Source organism: Euphorbia lathyris, chromosome 2 (genome assembly GCF_963576675.1).
Source record: "Euphorbia lathyris chromosome 2, ddEupLath1.1, whole genome shotgun sequence".
Taxonomy (NCBI): domain Eukaryota; kingdom Viridiplantae; phylum Streptophyta; class Magnoliopsida; order Malpighiales; family Euphorbiaceae; genus Euphorbia; species Euphorbia lathyris.
This window is the reverse complement of record NC_088911.1, coordinates 31,191,771-31,209,347: the sequence shown is the minus strand read 5'-3', so window position 1 is coordinate 31,209,347 and position 17,577 is coordinate 31,191,771. Positions and strand designations below refer to the sequence as shown.

The 17,577-nt window shown below is 37.2% G+C and overlaps 1 protein-coding gene across 2 annotated transcripts; it reads left to right on the top strand.

Moving 5' to 3' along the window:
- Window positions 1-388: 388 nt before the first annotated feature.
- LOC136217643 (uncharacterized) lies at window positions 389-16,890 on the top strand. Of its 2 annotated transcripts, none has more exons than XM_066004255.1 (2): window positions 389-912; window positions 16,191-16,890. In XM_066004255.1, exons 1-2 carry the CDS (start codon window positions 477-479, stop codon window positions 16,742-16,744), a joined length of 990 nt encoding a protein of 329 aa, XP_065860327.1. In that variant the 5' UTR covers window positions 389-476; the 3' UTR covers window positions 16,745-16,890. The 2 variants fall into 2 exon arrangements, with proteins under 2 accessions (XP_065860327.1, XP_065860326.1); XM_066004254.1 differs by lacking the exon at window positions 389-912 and adding an exon at window positions 8,871-9,710.
- Window positions 16,891-17,577: the final 687 nt, after the last annotated feature.

The following is a 17,577-nucleotide window of genomic DNA, read 5'->3' as shown; positions in this document are numbered from 1 at the left end:
TAACTAAAATCACCAACTAAACCAAACATTCGCTTGGCAGGCTTCGCATATGCTAATTAAAATCATCAACTAAACCAAACATTAGCTTCGCATATGCTAACTAAAATCATCAACTAAACCAAACATTAGCTTCGCAGACTTCGCATATGCTAACTAAAATCATCAACTAAACCAAATATTAGCTTCGCAGGCTTCGCATATGCTAACCTCTGCGAAGTCAGACGGGAGGAAGATAGCCGCGCGTAAATATTGAGGGTATTATGAGAAAGTAATACAAAATCAGTCTAAATATGTAGTAGGTTGAGTAAATGGGTTAAATATATAAATAGACCTCCCATTTAATCCATTTTTGTAATTAAACCTATATAATATAGTACATCTTAAATCTCCATGCACTCCTAATTCCCACCCACTCTCTTTGATTCTTTCTTTCCCTCCCTTCCTTCACCAAATCCTTCGAATTTCGAATCTGAGCAATGGCTTGCTCTGTTTGCTCCGCCAGATCTATCATCTTCCTCTTCCTCCTCTCCGCCATCCCCTTCGCCTATATCATCTCCCTCGAGCTAGCTTCTCCTCCTACACACGTTTTCCACTACCACAGCTCCGGTTTCTTCCGCGACTGCGCAATGTGGGACGATCTCAATCGCCGATTCATTGTCGGCTTCTTCGATAATGGCCTGGGCGAAATTCGTGTGCCTGACGATCACTCCTCCGATACTGTTTTAGAGGAAGTTACTTTGGTCAAGGACCTTGACTTGGCCGGTAATGCTTCTCTTGGCATCGCCTTTGACCGCCCGAGGAATCGTCTGCTTGTGGCCGTCGCCGATGTCCATGGAAATAAATACAGCGGTCTGGCGGCTTATGATTTGTCGACGTGGAAACGTCAGTTCCTTACCCAGCTCAATGGCCCAAGTAAGATTTCTTTGTGTCTTTCTTTTCTGCTATCGATATCACCGGCAATTTCTTCGAGTTTATGCTTGCTGGTCAAAACTAGGACAAATAACGTTGAATTATCTATTATTTTAACAGGGGTAACCAACCGATACCGAACCTAGGCTCGTGTATGTCCGAACTCAACCCGAACTTTATCAACTCGAGCTTTGAGTAAGCTCGAACAGTTTACGAACCACTCTAGCTCATTGACACCTTTAGGCTTAATACATTTCTAACCACTGTATTACAAAGAGTCAAATGTTCTATTAAACTCTTGGACTAATGGACTCTTTAAAATGTATTATTAGCTCCATGAACTTTCTTAAAGTGATTTATTATTCTTTTAAACTTGCTTAAAGCATACGCATTTCAATGTTTCTAAAATTTCTTCTTTCGTCACATGGAGTTTAGGAAGTTAATAGGTTACTTTTAAACAAGTTAAAGAGTGATTTCAACATTTTAAATGTATAAGAGGCAAATCAACTTTTTAAATAAGGACATGGAACCTAAAAAAAAATACTCAACTTCCTCATCTTTTCAATTTTTTTATTGGTTATATTTCAATTTTTTAAAATATTTATTTTTTATAGTATAATTTAACATATTAAACTTTCAATCTATTTTTTTATTACACACGTCAAATCAAGAAATTTTACTATACGTTTATTCGATGTACATGTCATTCGAGCACCGTATTAATAATTTGATGATATGTTATATATTTTAGAGTTTAGAGTTTCTAATTATTTTTATAACTAAACAAAGAAATATAACAATAGAAAAATAAACAAACAAAATATCAAATTATCCCAGAATAAAATGTGGAAAACAAACAACCAGATAATCCTGTAAAACTCAAAAAGTAGTCATTTGAGGATGAAAAATCTTGGTATATCTAAGACCCGAGCCATTAGTACTAAAAGTAATAGAATTCACTACATGTTTCTGTTCTCAATAAATATGATGAACTTCCATTTGATTAAAAGAATTAATGATGTTTCGAATATCCACTAGATTCTTACGAGACCTCACCACATCCACTTTTGGATCAATACTGTGGATAACCTCTTGGTTGTTAGATTCCAACTCTAGAAGATAGATATTACACTCTTTAGTAAGAAGGAGATCAAAATACCCCCTCCCATAGTTTCAGCCTCAAAAGAGCTTTCACAACCTATACGATGCCAGAACCTAACAATCTAGTCTTCAAAGATATTCCATAGGAGGCCTCCAGCAATTGAGTTTGAATCAACCAAATTTCAGGTTAGCCCAACCAATCATCTGATTAGCGCTATTGACCCCACGAACAACAATATACTATTAGAGGGATTGAAAGAATAAGACATTAAATTCGCATAAATTCCAAACTTAAATATTTTTGTGTGTTTACTTCCAAGAGTAAGGCCCGATTAGGTCATCTATTACTGTTTTCTATTCATTGTTGGTGTTAGGTAATAAATATTAGTTGATTTTTTTTTCCCAAAAGCATTTCCAAATTTATTGAACACTTTTTACCTCATCTTTAGAATTAAAAAGCAAAAAGTAATTCCGAAAAATGAAAACTGATACAGATCGGATTTATCTGAAAGTGACGTGTTAGTTTTAATCGTAAACTAACAAAGATATTCCAATTCTCTAGCTAAACTAGAAGGAGTGAATCCCAATTCATGGACTAAATCCATAGGAAATCAAAGATCCCCCATTGTTGAAGGTGAAAACCTTAACAAAAGCTTCTTGAAGAAGATATAATTTTGATTGATAAAAAGTTAACCTATTACAAGAGAAAAAGATGAATTTATATCATCTCAAAAACCCTAAATCAAATTACATAAAAGGGTAAATCAAATAACTAATTAAAATGATAAGAGAAGGGGTAAATGGGGTAAAGGTAAGTGGATGGGGTTGATTTGTAGATGGGGAAAGGAGCTGAGGGACCAAAAGTGTAAATAACCAGGAAGCTGGAGTAAGGAGCAAGTTCCTGAAAAGTGAAAGTACACGAGGCGTGCCCAGAAGTACACGAGGCGTACTTTGGCTGATGAACCCTTCTCCGGATCAATATCCATTATACTCGAGGTGTGCCCTGAAGTACACGAGGCGTACTTTGGCTGATGAGCCCTTCTCTGGATCAGTAGCCATTATACGCGGGACGTACCCAGAAGTACGCGGGACGTACTTTGGCTGCTGAACTCTTCTCCGGATCAAACCCTCAAGTACGCAGGGCGTGTTTTCTTCCACGCGGAGCGTGCCCAATCCAAGCCCTGCATATGTGACCTTCCAGACCTTCTCCGGATCAATCTCAAATACACGCGGAGCATGTCCAAGTACACGCGGGGCGTGTCTGAGCGGATGTGTTGTATTGTTTTGGCCTCCTTGCTTACTTGTTGCTCGTGCTTGATTCTTTCCCCGACTTCCCTCGTTCGGACTCGATCCTAGGGAAAGATGCCCCGCATCATACACTCTCTCTTAAAAAGAACTTGACCCCAAGTTGCTTGCCATACATTGAAGAGACGTGTTCGTTGTGAATGAACCCAAGCCCTCAAATCGAACCAAGGTGTTGTTCGAGATGAATTCAAGAAGTCCACTCCACATATTGTCGGACTCACCTTCTCCTCACGAGCTTTTCCCCATATTTCCACAAGTGTCTCACCCCGGACTTCATCTTCCGTGGTGCTCATCTCCCAATCTCCACCAATTTCGGATGCTCTACCAACGTCAAATGGTATGTCTTGGCGAAGATTGTCAAACCAATTCCCAATGAATGCTTGGATGGTCTGCCCACACCCCTCATTTCGTTGAACGGACCACCCATGGACCCTCTTGATCTCCCCATCACGAACTTGAGGAATGAACTCGACCTTCTTCCGCTCATGGCCTACGTCGAATGGAATGTCCCGACGACACATATCAACCCAACTAGGATCAATCCCATAAGCACTCTTCAAAACCCCAACATGGTCTTGAGTCGAATATGCCCGGACCTCAATATACCTTACGCCATCAACCCGGATGCTAAGCTCAACCTCCACTCGCTCATAGCCAAACTCAAATGACATGTCCCGGTGCTATATGTCAACCCAAATTGGAGCGATCCCTTGAGTACTCTTCACAACCCAAACATGACTTTGAATTGAATATGCCCGGACTTGGCTATCACTCATTCCGCTAACTCGGCTATCATGTTCATTATCTCCTTGCCTATGGCCCACATCAAACGGAATATCTCGGCGACACTTGTCAACCCACATCATAGTGAACTCAAGCACACTTAGACTAGCTCCATCCTCCCCTTGGGCTAACAATCCCGGAACTTCAAGACTTGCCACTTCAATAACTTGGCCATTATTCCCCAAGTCTTGACTTCCGTCAATCTCCTCAACACCTCTCAAGCGGCTATTCCCATTCATCAAAGACTTCATAAACCCCACTCTCTTTATCACAAGATTGCTTCCCATTGACTCCTCATAGGGTTGGTGCTTCTTCAACAAGCACCACATATACCCCCACACATACATAGCAATAAAGTGCAAAATAATGAGTTCCGAGTTTACCAAGTCTTGATCTCCTTCCATCCTTTCTATGTTTCCCGGGAAGCCATTCCCCTTCAATGAATAATCACCATAGTCCATAACAAGATCAACCCTCACGGTTCCATCATAGGGAAGGTTCTCCCTCAATATCAAGCTCCCCTTTCTCACAACAAGATCACCTCCCATAAGCTCATCATCGGGAAGGTCCTCCCTCAACATACACATCCAAGATTCCAACACAAGTATCTCAACAAAGCACAAAAGAATAAGTTCAGAATTTACCCAATGAGTGACTCGATTCTTTTGCATGTGGCATGTGCTAGGCATCTCGGTGCTATCAATAGGCTTCATAGAGCAACCTTCCTCCTCCTCTCTAGAGATCAGCTCACCATGCGTAGAGCTAGGTGCACTATCTCCCGGATCCCATGCTATGTCATGTGGTAGCTTCCTCAAAGGTGGAAGTCCTTTAGGGAGCCCTTTAGGTGGCTAATTGAAAGACACGTGCTTGTCACCCTTGAACATCGGCTCTACTTCCCCACTTCCAACTTTGCTACTCCCTTTCTCAACCCCATCCTCCTCTTGGGATTTGACTTCACTAGGAGAGTGGCTAGCTAGCTCAACTATGGAACCCAAGTCAAGATGATTCAAGGTCTCAACCGTTCCACCAATGCACCCATTCACACTCAACTCTCGAGTTGGACAATCTTCTAAAGTGGTCTCCATTCTCTTACTAGGAGAACTCTTCAAAGGTGTAAGGACATATCGGATTCTGCCTTTGCGTATGGTGTAGGTGTTGCTTCTTCCCGCATGTGAGGCATCACAATCAAATTGCCATGGCCTACCAAGTAGCACATCACAAGCACCCATCTCCACAACATCACACATAGCTTCATCCCCATAAGCTCCAATAGTGAAAGGAACTTTACACCAATGAGTAACTTGAAGCTTTTCCACTTCGTTGACCCAACCAATGCGGTAAGGTCTAGGATGTGGCTCGGGAACCAACCCAAATTTGATCATGGCGGACCAACTAATGATATTCACTTGGCTTCCTCCATCGATCACCATCTCACACTTCTTCCCACGAACTAAGCATCGAGTTCTAAATAATCGATGACGTTGGCTAGGCTCCTCTTCACTAGGCATTGGCACCCTAGTCACCAAATACACATTGTGCTCATTGCCATCATCATCAACTTCATAAGTGTCTTCATCTTGGATCCACTCAACACTTCTCGCCTCATCCTCATCTTGGAACCGATTTTCTTCATCATCATAAGCATCTTCGTTTCGGTTCCACTCTTCATTACCCAACTCATCATCATGATGGAACCTACCTCCATCATACTCATAGATATCGTCATGGTAGTCCCGTTCAACATCCTCCAACTCATCATCACAATAGAATCTACTTTCATTATCTTCATAAGGAGCCCCGTGTCGATCCCACTCAACACATCGATGCCCACTCTCATCATAGTAGACTCCATCTTCGTCTTCCTCATAAGTGGTCCCATATTGGTTCCACTCAATCCGTTGACGTTCATCCTCCTCATGGTAAACTCTACCATCTTCATCATAATCAAACTCATATGCACTATGACAAAGTTCACCATCCTCACATATCTCATCTATGGAAGCGTGCTCTCTCTCTTCAACCTCATCCTCGAATTCGCATTCACAATAATCACACTCCTCATGTCTTACTAGCTCATTCTCGGATTGGTTCTCCTCTTCATCAATCTCTTCTTCTAACTCCTCTTCCTCATGGTTGTATTCAAATTCATTTCCATCCTCATCCACGATCCGTCTTTTCCCATGACCTCTCGTTTCCTTCCACTTCTCTTCATAATTCGAACCGACTAATTCACGTGCCAAGTCGTCCGACTCAAAAGATATGCTACAACCCAACATGGTAGAACCACCAACATCTCTCCCATCTCCATAGCCATCAATCTCTACACACAATGCAATTTCAGCACTCTCCTCAAAGAGATAAATAAGCCCAAACTCCTTCTCCCCTTCTTCAAGACAAATATCCTCAATGTCCTTAAGCATACATATGTAGCTATGCTTAAGAGGCATTTCATCAAACACTTGGGGAGCAACACTTGCTACATTGTTTTCCCCAACATCCTCCCCTATCAACACTCCTTCCTCCTCATCCACATATAAATCCACATTCTCATTCACAACATCATTATCAAATAACCCAAAATGAGAATCTAGTTCACAAATAACATCACCAACATCCAATCCCTCACTAGAAATAAATTCATCCATAACTTCCAAATGAGAATTCGAAAATGTTGGGTTTACCTCTTTCTTGTATAATGGAGGAAAGATTTGGGATGAACCTTGAGGAGACAACATGGAGGTTTCTTCATCCTTTTCCCGTTGGGCCCGACGTTGTCGCCTACGTTTGTTTCGGTTGCCTCTTTGTAGCCTTTCTTGCTCCAAGTTCTCTATAGTCTTCCTCCTCATCTCGGCAAGCTCAATATCCATCTCCCTTGCTTCGGTTTGGAGTACTTCAAGGCTCTTGGCGGCATAATCTCTAATGGCCTGTAGAAAACTCGGTTGAATCATCGTCGAAAGAAGTCTCCGTTCAAGGAAAACGATCGGCTCTGATACCAACTGATACAGATCGGATTTATCTGAAAGTGACGTGTTAGTTTTAATCGTAAACTAACAAAGATATTCCAATTCTCTAGCTAAACTAGAAGGAGTGAATCCCAATTCATGGACTAAATCCATAGGAAATCAAAGATCCCCCATTGTTGAAGGTGAAAACCTTAACAAAAGCTTCTTGAAGAAGATATAATTTTGATTGATAAAAAGTTAACCTATTACAAGAGAAAGAGATGAATTTATATCATCTCAAAAACCCTAAAACAAATTACATAAAAGGGTAAATCAAATAACTAATTAAAATGATAAGAGAAGGGGTAAATGGGGTAAAGGTAAGTGGATGAGGTTGATTTGTAGATGGGGAAAGGAGCTGAGGGACCAAAAGTGTAAATAACCAGGAAGCTGGAGTAAGGAACAAGTTCCTGAAAAGTGAAAGTACACGAGGCGTAGAAGTACACGAGGCGTACTTTGGCTGATGAACCCTTCTCCGGATCAGTATCCATTATACTCGAGGCGTGCCCTGAAGTACACGAGGCGTACTTTGGCTGATGAGCCCTTCTCTAGATCAGTAGCCATTATACGCGGGACGTACCCAGAAGTACGCGGGACGTACTTTGGCTGCTGAACTCTTCTCCGGATCAAACCCTCAAGTACGCAGGGCGTGTTTTCTTCCACGCGGAGCGTGCCCAATCCAAGCCCTGCATATGTGACCTTCCAGACCTTCTCCGGATCAATCTCAAATACACGCGGAGCGTGTCCAAGTACACGCGGGGCGTGTCTGAGCGGATGTGTTGTATTGTTTTGGCCTCCTTGCTTGCTTGTTGCTCGTGCTTGATTCTTTCCCCGACTTCCCTCGTTCGGACTCGATCCTAGGGAAAGATGCCCCGCATCATAAAACAAACGGACACTAAAGGTCCATATTGATTCAATGAAGTTTTCTGATTGACCAGTGAGTTAAAGTCCTATTTGATAACCCTAAAATTACATAATTAAATAATTTAAACACTAATTTACTTTAAATGTGTTTCATAATTACAACTTTTTAATCATTTAAAATATCCAGCTAAGTTAAAAATCACTAAACTATTTTCTTTATATAAATTTAAAATTTAATTCTATGAATTACTTCCTTCTGTTCCATAGTATCTATCACTTTTAATCATAATCTCAATTTCATTTATTTGTCACTTTTAGATTTTTAATGTTGTTTTTTCAAGTTTAGGAATGTGAAGTCGTGGGATTTAAAAAATGTATTAAATTCACTATTTAAAGAAAGTCAAATTTAAGTTTATGCATTATATAATTTTGAGTTTTTCTAAACCATTCTAAATTCAAGACAAATTATTTGATCCTTAATCTCAATGAAAACCATAAAAATGACAAATATTATAGAATAAAAATAATAATGATACTTGTTTTTAGAGGATTTGTTTCAATTTTTTAGAATAGCGTTTAGCGTTTTACTCCAAACAACAGAAAATACAGTGTTTAGTTAGGTTTAAAAAACACTAGGTTTAGCTTTTTTTTATTAAACAACTACATTTCAGAGCTTTTTACGAAAAACTTCTTTTTTGAGCTTTTTATGAACATTTGTAATTAGTTTCTAAAAAACATGTTTCTTTTTCAACATTATTTCTATCTCTATAATATCATTGCTGAAAAAACAATATTTTGCTCCGTTTAGTAAAAATTTATTTAAATTATTTTTATTAATTTGTGTAATTAGTTTTATTTTATAATTTATTTGTTGATTAATTTAAAACATGTTAATATTAAACATTTTACACACGAACATTAACAGTTCAACATAATTTTACCAAAAACAGTATAAATTAAACAACTAATAACAAACAAATAACAACGGCAAACAAACATCGACAACTATTAACGAAAGAAGGGAAAATATTATCCACCTCCAACTGTCCCTAGTTCACCGATATTATCATCTTTGCCTCAAAGTGTGAGTATCCTAGAAACCAGTCCCTCTTTATCCTTTACACCTTCCATTGCCTTGTTTACTCCTAGTGACCATATTCATTCCGTGATCCTGTAATGTATTTATTGTGGTTGGCATTCCTGTGCTATTGACAATGATCATCCCACTTGCTTTACAAAACCAAACAAAATTTCAGAATAAAGGCCTTCCATAGGGATACAAGTCCTTCAAATTCTGAATCTGAACAATGTGTTGCTCTTTTATTGGGTCCTCCACATCTATCATCTTCATCTTCCTCCTCTCTGCCATCCCCGTCGCCTATATAATCTCCCTCGAGCTAGCTTCTCATCCTACCCACGTTTTACACTACCACAGCTCCAGTTTCTTCCGCGAGTCCGCCAAGTGGGACGATCTCAATCGCCGATTCATTGTCTCCTTCTGCGATAATGGCCTCGCCGAAATTCGCGTGCCCGACGATCACTCCTCTGGTAGTGTCTTAGAGGAAGTTGTTTTGGTCAAGGACATTGACTTGGCCGGTAACGCTTCTCTTGGCATCGCCTTTGACCGGCCCAGGAATCGGCTGCTTGTGGCCATCGCCGATGTCTTTGGAAATAGGTACAGCGCCTTGGCGGCTTATGATTTGTCCACGTGGAAGCGTCAGTTTCTCACCCAGCTCAGTGGCCCAAGTAAGATTTGCTTCACTTCTTCGTGTCTTTCTTTCTTTTAGCTGAAGGCAAGTTCTCCACTAGTCAAAAGTAGGACAAATAGCACTGAATTATCAACTCCTCATCTTTTCTATATTTTTTTTTTCTAATTTTGTAATTTAACATGATAAACTCTGAATCAATTTTTTATACTCCATCCGTTCCATAATATTTATCTTTCTAAAGAAGTTTTTTTGTTCCATAATGTTTGATGTTTTGATACAATCAATGTATATTAATTGATGTTTTACTAAATAGATCCCTATTTAAGTTGCTTTTTTACTTTAAGAATAGATAAAGATTAATTAATGAATACAATTAATACAAGGGTAACAAAATTTTTTAGTTAACATTAATTGTATTTCTTAATTCGTCAATTTTAACCTTAAAAGACAAATATTATGGAACAGAAGGAGTAACACACATCGAGAAATTTTACTCTATGTCCTACAATCCTATATACACGTCATTCGTGCATTAAATTATTTGATATATTATATATTTTAGCCACTTAATCGCGTCCCAATCTTTCATGCAAAAAAAAAAAAAATTTTAGCGCTTAGCATTTATAAATTACTGTAGTACGTAGGGTTATTTGTCAAATTTATGGTATATATTTTAATATCTACAATAAATATATATATATATATATATATATATATATATATATATATATATATATATATATATATATATATAATTAACCAATATATTGTACATATATATAATTTATTAACTAAATGATGCTAATATTTTATTTTATTGATTTAGATGTCACATACTATGAAATTATTGGTTTGGTGCATAGTGTAATACACTAGATAGTGAAATTTTTCATAAATAAAATATTAGATTCACATAAACTCGAAGCCCATTTCTACTCTTTCTTAAATTTTACTTTTTAAAAGTTTGAAATGTGTTTTTTATAAATTTCTTAATACGACATTGATATATTTAAATCTAATTTTCAACTATTAAAATTATAATTTACAATTCAGATGTATGGATAATAAATTCTGGGATTAAACTATGCTTACGTTATTTTTAACAAAGTAAACCTTATTTTGTTTTTTTCCACTCTTAGGTGGTGATGAACTTTGACAAAGTAAGTTCATCCAATGATAGAAAAACAAAGTAAATATTACTTTGTCAAAAACAAAGATAACATTCTTAATTGAATTTGATGGTCATAACTTTTTTAATAATCAAAACTTCATTATAAGTAAAATTTTATTTCAAAAAAATAAGTGAAATTTTATTTCAAATTGTAATATTAAAAATTTAGGGAGCGTAATGATATTTCCCTGTATTCAGATTATAGAGTAGACTTAAACTTGAACCTTTAAACTTTGATGGAATTCTCCATTTAAGCTTTATATTCATTTCAATTTTGCTTCCTTGTTTTGTTTTCAAATGAATCCGAAAGTCAGAAAACAGGGAATTATTTCTGTCTGCAGTATTTTGAGCTTGATTTCAAAGATGTTACTTATAAAATTTCAATTAAAAATTTCTATAATTTTTAGCTGTGGTCATTTTATTATGACAGTTTGATTTCTTGTTTATAAATTGATTATAATTCTCAAGACTAAGTGCAGAGAAATTCAAAATATCCTATTATACTCTCGATCCATTTGAATTTTACTAATAATAAAAATGAAAAAAATTATACATCAATCATTTCCATTGAAGTAGTATGTATCTTGTTTTTTTTATTGGTCGAATTTATTGTACACGGTCCACAGAAAAACTTGCCTTCAGCTGTTGGGCTACCTTGTAGTCTTCTTTATTTATGGGCCACCTTAACATTTAAATTTTCATGGAAATTTACACTTTTAAAAACTTAACTAATTATATTATGTATTACATGGAATCTTTCTTATACTATTAGTATTATGTATGGACTTCCGTAGCTAGTTAAATTTTGTTTCATGCTTTGAAATTAGAACTTCATATATGAATATCATATTATCAAACTTAATTATGAATATATTATTATTTTCTATATTTAATAAAATAAATATGTTTTTACATCCTAAATTAAAATTTATAATAAACCCTAGACAATATATCCTAATTCTCTAATTTATAAAATTTAATTTTTAAAATATACTAAAAATATTAGTTTTATATAATTAAAAACTTATAATTTAATATAAATGTAGATAGTTTTTTTTAAAAATGAATTAATATGAAATTTTCCCTTGAAAATATAGCATTATTATTGTGGGCCTGGCCTGATAGTAAGAAAATGAAAGCAACTTGTAAACGGCCTAGCTAGATACCCTTATTAATTGCTTCTAATAAATACAGATCAGAGTAATTTATAAGTTGACTATATCTCTTTTCCAGCTAATCTTATAAGTCGAACGTGGAATAGGATTACTTTTTTTAACAAACTTGTATTAATAACCAAAGAAATAAATATCATCCTAAATACAAGAAGAAATACAAATTGGAAAATCTTCAACGAAAAGGATTATAAGTCGAACGTGGAATAGGATTACTTAGTTAATCAAAACAAGAAAAGGGTTAAATATTCCATTTTTAAATATATATAAACTAGAACAGTAAGGGATCCGAATTTATTATCAGGGTATTATTTTTATTTTATTTTTGTGTGTATGTACTCTAAAATTTGAAGTTTCCTATATTGGTTGAATGCAATGCAGTTTTATGATCGACCAGAGGAGGCTTAAGTCCCGTTTAATAATCCAAAAAATCACTTAATCATATATTAATCGTATTTATGCATTTATTTATTTTAAGTTTGTTTGATAATTAAAACTCTTTGACCACTTGAAGCATTCAATTAAATTAAAAATTATGTATGTAGAGAAGTCAAAATATTTATCTTAAAGCATATATAGAGTAATATTTTTTATATTTGATATTTGATTTTAGTATTTATCAAAACAATTATATCATTTAATACTTTAACCATTAATATTTAACACTTAAAATTATTTATCTTTCACCATTTAATTTTTAAATTTATCAAACACCACCTAAAACTCCGCCTGTGAGGGTCACTTGGTGGCCTTTACAGCCGGTCCCAAGCCCGGACAAAGGAGGAGGGTTGCGGTAGGTTTGTGGCGGCCAGCGTAAAACTTAGCCACATCTTATGACATGAACCATAATATAAATACCGTTGGGGCGTTCCCTACTCAGCGACGCGCTGCACTTCCTAGACCCGGGTGTAGTGATAAATGTGCAAGGGTTGCTAGGTCGTCGCCCCGAAGCGGCGCGCCATCCCAGGACCCGGGGGTGGTGTCAAATATGCAAGGGTTGCGGGTAAATAAGCTAGTCCACGGTAATGGTAGGGGTAGGGGTAAGGGTAGTAGGTTACGCTTTGGGACATGGAACATAGGTTCTTTGACAGGAAGATTAGCTGAAATTGTAGATGTTATGAAGAGGAGGAGAATAAATATATTATGCCTACAAGAAACCAAGTGGGTTGGAGCCAAGGCTAGAGAGATAGCTCCTTGGGGTTATAAGCTTTGGTACTCAGGAAAGGATAAGGGTAGAAATGGAGTAGGTATTCTTATTGATAGGGAGTATATTGATGAGGTAGTAGCGGTGTCTAGGAAGAGCGATAGAATTATGAGTGTTAAGCTAGTGATAGGGGATGAGGTTGTGAATGTCATTAGTGCATATGCGCCACAAATAGGATTAGATGTGTCTATAAGACAAGCTTTTTGGGATGACTTAGAGGGAGTGGTGCAACAGGTTCCTAGGGATGAAAAAATGGTACTAGGGGGTGATCTCAATGGACACGTGGGTTCTTGGCGAGATGGGTTTGAGAGTGTTCATGGAGGGTATGGCTTTGGAGATAAGAATGAAGCAGGAAATGATATTTTGGAATTCGCATCAGCCTATGACTTGAGTATCATGAACACATGGTTTATGAAGAGAACATCCCACTTAGTGACTTATCGGAGTGGCGGTAATGCGAGCCAAATTGACTTCTTCTTAGTAAGGAGTGCTTGGAGAAAGAGTTATATTGATTGTAAGGTGATCCCTGGCGAGAGTACGACAACCCAACATAGAGTAGTGGTGCTAGATTTTCGAAATAGGAAATGTATAAGAAAACAAACACCTCAAGTAGAGACTAAGATTAAGTGGTGGAAATTGCAAGGGGAGAATCAACAAAAATTTGTGGATGAGATGACCAAAAAAGATATTTGGACTTGCAATATGGATTCAGATATAGATTCGATATGGAATAAGATGGAGCATAGTATAAGGGAAGTAGCGAAGGAAGTTCTAGGGGAATCTAAAGGTAGCATGCCACCGGGTAAGGACACATCTTGGTGGACAGAAGAAGTACGACAAGCAGTAAAGAGTAAGAGAGAATCCTATAAACTATTGGGGAAATGTAGGAGTGACGAGAACTACGAAAAATACAAAGAGGCTAAAAGGGAAGTAAAGAAGGTCATACGAGATGCTAGAGCAAAGGTGAATCGGGATCTGTATACAAGATTGGATACGAAAGAAGGGGAAAGAGACATATATAGAATTGCTCGAATGAGAGATAGGAAGACGCGAGATCTCGGAAAAGTTAAATGTGTGAAGGATGTGGACCAGAAAGTCCTAGTTGGAGATAAGGATATCAAGGAACGATGGAGGTCCTATTTTGATGACTTATTTAATGGAGATCGCCAACAAGATGTTGGAGATATAAGTATCCATCACGATATGATAAATCATGAATGCCTGCGGAGAATTCAAAAGGGTGAAGTCAAAATGACATTAAGTAAGATGAAGTTGAAGAAAGCAGTAGGACCTGATGGCATCCCTATTGAGATTTGGAGATGTTTGGGAGAAAGAGGAATCGAATGGTTGACGACGTTCTTCAACAAAATTTGGAGAAACAATAAGATGCCATCAGAATAGAGGAAAAGTACCTTAATCCCTTTGTATAAGAACAAAGGCGATGTCCAAGATTGTGCCAACTATCGGGGAATCAAATTAATGAGTCACACTATGAAACTTTGGGAGCGAGTGATTGAACAAAGGCTAAGGAGGACGGTGAAGATCTCGGAAAACCAGTTTGGCTTTATACCGGGAAGATCAACTATGGAAGCCATCCATCTAATGAGACAATTAATGAAGCACTATCGAAATAAGAAGAAAGACTTGCATATGGTTTTCATTGACTTGGAGAAAGCATATGATAAGGTACCAAGGGAAGTACTTTGGTGGGCCTTGACAAGGAAAGGCATTTCGCGGAAATATATTGACATCATAAAGGACATGTATGAGGGAGTATGCACGAGTGTACATACTAGTGTTGGGAAGACTGAAGAGTTTCCTATTACGATTGGAGTGCATCAAGGTTCCGCACTAAGCCCATTTCTTTTTGCCATCGTTATGGATGAACTAACAAGTTCACTTCAAGATGGTATACCATGGTGCATGCTGTTTGCAGATGATATTGTGTTGGTTGATGAGACGAAAGAAGGAGTAGAGATGAAGTTGGAACTATGGAGGCAAACTCTAGAATCTAGAGGCTTTAAGTTGAGTCGAAGTAAGACAGAATATTTGGAGTGTAAGTTTAGCGGCCGTAGGAGTAGGGAGGTAGGGACAATCACCCTAGATGGGAGAGTTGTTCAGGCCTCGGATTGCTTCCGGTATTTAGGATCTATTATCCAAACGGATGGAGAAGTAGATGGAGATGTTGCTCATAGGATTAAAGCTGGTTGGTCGAAGTGGAAGAGTGCTACGGGTTTCCTTTGTGATCCCGGCATGCCTAATAGATTGAAGGGAAAATTCTACCGGACGGCAATTAGACCAGCATTGTTATATGGTACGGAGTGTTGGGCAGTGAAACACTGCCACATCCATAAGATGTCGGTGGCGGAGATGCGTATGTTGAGATGGATGTGTGGTCACACGAGAAAGGACCGGGTGCGTAATGAAATAATTAGGACAAAAGTAGGGGTCACATCTATTGAGAATAAAATGAGAGAAAACCGACTAAGGTGGTTTGGCCATGTGAGACGTAGAGCGCTTGATGCGCCGGTTAGGAGAACCGAAGAGTGGCAAAGGGATGTAGTGGTGAGGGGTAGGGGAAGACCTAAGCAAACTTGGAGGAGGGTGATCGAGAGTGATATGAGTTTATTGGGAATTGAGGAAAATATGGTAGTGGATAGGACGGAGTGGAGGGAGCGAATCTGTGTCGCTGACACGACTTGATTTTCACGGTTTTATATGATGGTTCATGTTAGCCGACCCCGAATCATTTCGGGACTAAGGCTTTGTTGTTGTTGTATCAAACACCACCTAAATATACAGTCAAATCAGAATTAAATTATTAATGATTTGATGGCATTGCAATAGTAATTGTCATCCACGAATTATTAGTTTAACATATTATTAAAAAATAAAACCCCTAAGTTTTATTATTATTATTTCTCACATAATAAATTAACAAGTTAATCATATTTCTCCAAATGAATGTAGGTAATGGAAAGGCATTCGCAGATGATGTAGCAGTGGATCCAGAAGGTAATGCATACATAACCGACGTCGTAGGCAGTCAAATTTGGAAGGTTGGAAAAGATGGAGACTTATTAACCACAATCAAAAGCCCACTCTTCATTCAAAAACAATGGTTCAAAAACCTACTCGGACTAAACGGCATCGTTTACCACCCTGACGGGTTCTTATTAGTAGTCCATACATTATCCGGCAAATTATTCAAAATTGATCTGAGTAACAAGGATGAAGAAGCAGTGAAATTGATCAAAGTTAATGGAGGTTCTCTTATACTCGGCGACGGTCTATTACTACTGTCGCCGAGTAAACTAGTGGTTGCCGGAATTCCATCGGGGAGACTAGTAGAGAGCTCAGACGGGTGGGAAAGTGGTTCAGTTGTGGGGAAGTTTAAAGGTTCAGGTCATCGGCTAGCCTCGGCAGCAACAGTGAAAGATGGTAAGGTTTATCTTAATCACGTGTTTGGTATGGGATATCCTAAGAAGAAGCATGCTATTGTTGAGGCTGTGTTTTCTACTTGATTGGATTTTTATTTTCAGATCAGATGTAGCAAAAAGGTATATATATACAATATAAGGAATTTGATTTCAACCATTACACAATTGCAAGTATGTAGGATGTCGTTCCATTTTGCAAAATTTGCAATGATCAAGTAATGCATTTCTTATATAGTTTAAAGGTTGTTTATAAGCATGCATGTAATAAGATATTACTTTATGGATCCAAAATGCCATGTTGGAATAAGGATTCACCACTTGATGATGACCGCGAAATACAATTAATTTTATAAATTTAAATTTAATATATATGAAATATAATTAATTTTTGACATAACAAGAAGAACCAATTCAAGATCAAATTTTTTGATAATTTGCAGAGAATGAAACAATTGATTGATATATTATTATTAGACTATATAGAAATTTATCCCTATAATTATAGGTGAAAATTATTTTAACTCTTATGTACAAAACAATCTAATTTTAAGGTTTTTAGCCTACTGTTTGGGAGCATACCTATGACCAGGGAGTTTATGGGTTCGAATCACATCCGCGTGGGGTGGAGATTTTTATTTCTTCTTAATGTAAGCGCATTGTGCGTAATTTTTTTTTAAAAAAAAATCTAATTTAAGGATCATTAATGAAAGATGAGTTTTTATTTCATGTGCAAATTTATGGTCGAACAATCCTTCAATCTCTAGCATTCTGACCATGCAATGAGGTTTTTTTGTACTGAAAAAAATCCATCCTCCATTAATGATATTGAAATAGTATCATCTAGTGAATTTTAGGATTAAACTTGTACTATTTTGTACATAGATGCTAAATTTGTAACTCATCCCTATTATTATTAA